Source organism: Equus przewalskii, chromosome 4 (genome assembly GCF_037783145.1).
Source record: "Equus przewalskii isolate Varuska chromosome 4, EquPr2, whole genome shotgun sequence".
NCBI classification, from domain to species: domain Eukaryota; kingdom Metazoa; phylum Chordata; class Mammalia; order Perissodactyla; family Equidae; genus Equus; species Equus przewalskii.
The window spans coordinates 106,372,565-106,378,564 of NC_091834.1; the positions used below are offsets into that span (position 1 = coordinate 106,372,565).

At 46.9% G+C, this 6,000-nt stretch overlaps 1 protein-coding gene across 3 annotated transcripts in view; it reads left to right on the forward strand.

The window, feature by feature from the left end:
• Nucleotides 1-4,867, forward strand: part of RNF32 (ring finger protein 32) — a 44,644-nt gene extending 39,777 nt beyond the window's left edge. For 2 of the 3 annotated variants that reach the window (XM_008530583.2, XM_070618073.1), the window contains 2 exons: nucleotides 3,199-3,366; nucleotides 4,014-4,867. In XM_008530583.2, coding sequence (XP_008528805.2) covers nucleotides 3,199-3,366; nucleotides 4,014-4,241 — 396 coding nt within the window. In that variant the 3' untranslated portion in view covers nucleotides 4,242-4,867. Of the gene's footprint in view, nucleotides 1-3,060; nucleotides 3,367-4,013 lie in introns of all 3 variants that reach the window. The other variant, XR_011539655.1, reaches the window with a different exon arrangement.
• The last annotated feature ends 1,133 nt before the right edge of the window (nucleotides 4,868-6,000 follow it).

Here is a 6,000-nt window from a genome sequence, read left to right on the forward strand (position 1 = left end):
CAGCTGCCTGGCAATTATAATTAGAGTCAGCGTGAAGCAGAATTTGATTCATCACAGGAAAGCATCTTTGCCCAGTATGCAAGTATGGCTAAAAGACAGTTGCCCACAAAACCCCAGAACACAGGTGCCTGGCTTCAAACTGCCAACTGTCAGCCATCAGGGCTGCATCACAGCATGGCCCCTCACTGAAACCCAGCGCCCACCCTTGTAACAGCCCCGATGAAGGCCAGGACAAAGGTCAAAGGCCAGGCTGGGGCTCGCTCCCACCGCCACTCCCTCCCTGAGCCGTAGGAGGGAGGAAAACTGGAAGGAAGCACCACGCCCAGGAAGGACCTTCTGAAGTCTGACCTTAGATACACAGCTTCTGGAGGGGACTTAAACACTGCACTCTGCCAGGTTGCTCCACATTAAAAAAGAAAAAAAAATACACGTGGGATGTCCAGCAGATTGGAATATTTGAAAGCTAGAAAGTCCTACACCATCTAGAATGTATCTTCTCCATATCACACACACACATCTAAATGTCTTCCAGATTCTGACAGGCTTAGTTCATTTCATCCAGCCCAATTCCATGAAACAGACGTAATCACTGAATCAGGATACTTCTAATTGCTGGAACAAATAGCCCCCGAATTTCAGTGACTGAAAATAAAAGCTTTGGTCTCACCTCTGAGTACAGCATGCCCCTCTGTGGGATGCAGGCACTGTTCCCTCCATCTTTTTGCTCTGCCATCCCCCGAGCCTCAGGGACCTGTGTGTCATGCTTGGAGACCCCATTCCCATTTGGATGGGCTCTGTCATGTGGCCCCACCTAGGACAGGGGGATGGCAAATATGGTTTCTGGATGAGACACCAACTTCTATAGACAGCTCCATGCTGGGGAAAGACGAGCAAGAGAGCAAGAAGTTACAGCCACCACTGTCACGACCCTTTACCCAACAGATCATTCTATGCCATTCTATCAGTCTTCAAATGTTGAACCAAGGAGCTGGCCCTGGATTAGCGACCTCTTGGTGCCTCAGATGCCATGGTCACTCTGCAATGATCCAGTTCCTTCTAGTTCATTTCTTCCTGAGCCTTCAGGCTGTGCTGTCCTGTCCAGAGAGCCACGAGCCACGTGTAGCTGTGAAGCCCCTGAGGTGAGGCCAGTCCAGATGGAGATGTGCTGCAAATGCACATGGGACGTCAAGGCCTGTTTAACGGGAAAAAAGAACGTACAAGATCTCACTGATAGTTTATTCAATTGATACCTTTTGAAATCATATATGTGATACATTGGGCTAAATAAAATATATTATTAAACTTAATTTCACCTTTTTAAAAACTTTTTAAATGTGACTCCAGCGAGTTTTAAGATTACAGATGTGACTCCGTTACATTCCTGTTGGACAACGCTGATCTAGAGTGGCTCCTAAGTCTTACATTTTAGAAAGTTCTAAAACAATTATACTAAACGGTTTTTTCTAAGTATATCATACACCACTTAGAGAAGATTAGGGAGGGGAAAATAAAATCAAACACAGTCCTACCCCCAAATCTCTTTAATAAAAACCATTCACTCTGCCCCCACCCTTGCCTTAGCTGTTTCTAGTCTTTTCTCATAAGATTCCCTCAACAGCGATGCCCTTCCTCCTACTCTGATCATCCAGATCCTTACAACTCAGTTGAAATCCATGAAGCGATTCTTCCTTCCCAGCCCATCGAAGGAGATTGACTCCTGGACTCTTGAAGCCCTCTGTCATCACAATATCAGTTACCTATCCAGGCATTTCTGCTAAGGTGTGTGGTCCTGAAAAATCATGCAGGACTTATGGGAAAACCATCTAAAACCTGTACAACCGTAACCAGAACAATAATTATCTTACTAAAATCCCTACGAAAGTTTAAGACACTTTAAATTTCTAATAAACCAATAACTACAGGATTTTCCCTTTTTAAAAAAGCAGTGATGGCATCTTGACAAAGGGCATATATAGAAGGGTCGAAGATTCCTAATTTTGGAGATTAAAATTCACAGAGATGAGGGGAATCACATAGTAAATATTTCCACATTGGAGCACCAGCCAACCTGAGAGGAGGGAGGGACCTCGGCCCCGCAGTCAGCAATGTTCCCACTCAATGGTGCAAAACCAGCGTGCTGGGGGCCCCCGTGAGTCCCGGGACTCCACGCCATCCAGGCACATCTGTCTTTATAGACGCATCTGAGTGGGCTCCCATGGCACATACATGCTTCGGAGCAGCAGGGTCTGGAGCGACTTTTGGTCGTCCTGGCAATTCAGGCTTGTTGCCATCAGGAGGCAACAGCACGCCATGCCACCACCGCCAAGGACTCCAGGTCAATCACACGTCATAAGATCACTGTGCTTTCCTAAATAATTTTGTATCAAAAATATAGTACTTTATAAAAAGAACTAGTATGAGGGAACATTAGAGACTGTATTTAAGGCAATGCTTTGAAAGCAAACTTTTTAAAAGTTTGATAAAATGTAATATGCTGCCTCCATATTTATGGTAGCAGTGAAAACAGAATTTTAAGTCCTAAAGATGTGTTCTGTAGCAAGGGGGCACACCACTGTCCACAACTGATCACCTCAGCTCATGAAAACATATTTTTAACATCCTTAGGCAATGGGGGTTTTCAAATTATGAGAAACGCAGAATGAATAACTAGCTTAAAAGAAAACGATAGTCTTTGTCTTGGATTCCTTTTTTTTCAACGGCCACACCAAAGTGCTAATCCGTAATCTGCAAGCACGGGGGAAGACGGCTGGAAGCAGAGCCATGTGAACCAGCTCTAGTTACGAAACGCCTGGCGGTAGCATACCTCGTCAGTGACAGTCCTCCTTAAGATTAGAATAAATGATGCCCAAGCAGGATGATAATGTGACGAATTGTGTAAAGTTTTAATTCCTCTCTCTCAACTATTAATCCCAGTTCCTTACTAACAATAACCAAGGCTTACTGGTTTAGATTACAGATGTGACTTTTGTGGGAATCTCTCTGCACAAATTATCTGGACTTGGAGTTATTAAGTAAATAAGCATATGTCTATTTCCCCAGAAAGTATTATCCGGAGGCAGAGAATTGAGGAAAGTCAGTAAAAGGGGTAGTGAGGACTCAAGAAAGTGCTTCGCTTGCACCTGCACCCGGAATTCTACTCTCGGCCCGTAAGCTCGTTCCCTCCTCTGTCCTCCTCAGTTCACAGAAATCAGCCACCGAATGCTGTGCTCCTACCACACGGACATCGACGAGCTCTTCTCAGAGATCGACCACTGCCTGGCCGTGAACCGAAGCGTGCTGCAGCAGCTGGAGGAGAGGTGCGGCCACGAGCTCACCGAGGACGACTGGGAGAGGATCCAGACCCAGGTAGGCTGGGGGAGCCACGCGGCCACCAGGCCTGGGCTCCCTGCCCTGTGTGCCTGCACCCGCGGGGGTACCCCTGACCTTGGTCTTGTGCTCCGGGGTGAGTAGCATGGCCCTTCAGTTTGAAATTCTGCTTTTTTTGTGCCATTTTGCGAACAATGAAAACACCAAAGGGATAACACTGCCTGACGTGTTACCTTCCTGAGGGGTTTGCTGCCAGTGCTGGCCGGCCCTCCCCTGCGTCTGCAGCAGCCACGGAAGAAAGGGCGACTCCAGATCCCCCCGTGGAGAAACTCACTCAGAAAATCATAGAAACAGGGAAATCTCTAAGGTAGTTTAGCAGCTACATAGTTAAGTATTTTGAAAAAGACTACTCTGTATTGTTTAATTAAAAGGAATTCTATATTATTAATGTTCAGCATTTTACAAACCATTTTTGTCTTAAAATTTTTTATCACAGGTGGGTTTCCATCCATTTCCATTTTTCACAAGAGTAAGAGTATAGATATAATTAGTGTTATTTTAACACAGAAGGAAGCTGCTTTATTTTTGGAAGATCCTTGCCTCTTGGTATACAGTTCTCCTGAGATCTAGGATGCGTCCTCGGCGAGGATCGGGCACCTGCATGACGCCCCGCTCTCTTGTTGCAGGCTCTGCGCCGTGAGGCCCCCGAGTGCCCCATCTGCCTCACACCGCTCTCCGCCCGCAGCGCCGGTGGCCGCCCGCCCTCCCGGGAGACCGCGCTCCTGTCCTGCTCACACATCTTCCACCACACATGTCTCCTGGCCCTGGAGGAGTTCTCCCTGGGGGACAGCTCTCCTTTCCACGCCTGTCCTCTCTGCCGCTCTTGCTATCAAAAGAAAATTCTTGAATGTTGAATTCATAGTCAGGAAAAATTATATAATTCTGGGGCAAAGTTACCTTAATTCTGAACAGATTGTGTGAGTTTGGGGTTAAATACTACAGTGAAATCTGTTCTCCAGTGAAATAATCCCTTAGTAGTTGTAACTAGAAAACCTAACTATATTTTAAAAGCTGACAACCCATCCAGTTTTAGTCTTTAGTTTAATGAGTTGAAAAAAGTGAGGAATGGATGAAAACTTGAGTTTGAGAGGCTCCAGAGTGAACTGACTTGCTACGCGTCTGGTTAATCAGTTGGGATCGCTCCTAACAGTGGAATGACCCCGTTTCTTTCGCGGGGATCTGATTGACTGGCCTATCTACATGCAGCTCTGACTGGCACCGGGAGGGCCTGCCCTAGGGTCCAAGCCCAGGTCTTCCCCGGCTCTGCCGTGCGCCTGGTTCCTTACACAGCTAGTGTCCGACAACAAGCTGGTAACCTGACAACACTCTTGAAATTAAGTGTCTTACGGCCTCTGCCATTCCTAATGCTTTTCTTGTAGTAATTGCTTTATTTCTATGTGATAAATTGCTGCTGTTCTTCAGCGTTTGAATCTGTAAACCCAAAATATACAAATAAAATATTCAGTAATCGTCAGCATCAGAAGATGGTAAATCACCTTGTATTGACTGAGAGCCACACGTACTGCTTTAGCTCATACATGAAGAAGTCCATGAAACTGCTTTGATCAGAGCACTCTGACCCTGGTTTACTCTTCCTGGGATCCTGGTCGTTTACAATAACCAAGTACAGTTGTATCTGTTACGCAGTCCCCAAGGCCCCAAATCTCAGTGGCTTAGAAAGAAGCCTGTTGTCTCTGAGCCACTCAGCCCGTCAGCAGTTGGGTGAGGGGCCAAGTGGTTGCTCCAAGTGGCCTCTGGCTTTGTGGCTCCTTCTGGCTTGTGACTCACAGCTCTGCATCACCCTAAGTCCCAGTGAATGCCCTCACCTGCTGGGGAGGAGCAGGCAGAGATGCTGGCAGGCCACGCTTGGGCATACGGGCACCCATCACTGCAGCCCCAGCTAACTGCAGGCCAAGGAGACAGTAAGCCAGCGCCCAGGAGGAGAAAGACACACAGGTTGCCAAGCCTGTGTCGGGGTGCAGAACACTCCCGAGACCGTGTGGGAAGAAATACAAAAATGCATATTCCTATTATCTCATTCTTTTAAAATGCTCATCTGGTATGTTTTATTTATATATAGCTGTATATATATGTATCACTTATGAGTAAATACACATATGTTGGGGTGTGCTCAAACATTCTTTTTTTTTTTTTTTAAAGATTTTACTTTTCATTGTTTTCTCCCAAAGCCCCCCGGATACATAGTTGTGTATTTTTAGTTGTGGGTCCTTCTAGTTGTGGCATGCAGGACGCCACCCCAGCATGGCCTGATGAGTGGTGCCATGTCAGCGCCCAGGATTTGAACCAGCGAAACCCTAGGCCGCCGAAGCAGAGTGCGCGAACTTAACCACTCGGCCATGGGGCCCACCCCCTCAAACATTCTTTAATGATGCAGTATCCCATTACAAAATTTGGAGACGAATTTGGAGGAAGCTTTAAGCAACGCACAAACACTTGGGTTGTGAGGTAGCAGAAGAAAGCTAGGTCGCGGATCTCACTGTTCCATCAAAAGGCCAATGAGGCACACGCTTCTCTCCCCGTGCCCTGACAGGCACAGCAGAGCCATGTGACAAGGCCTGGGCAGCGTGACTGCACTGCTCCAAAGCTGGAGCC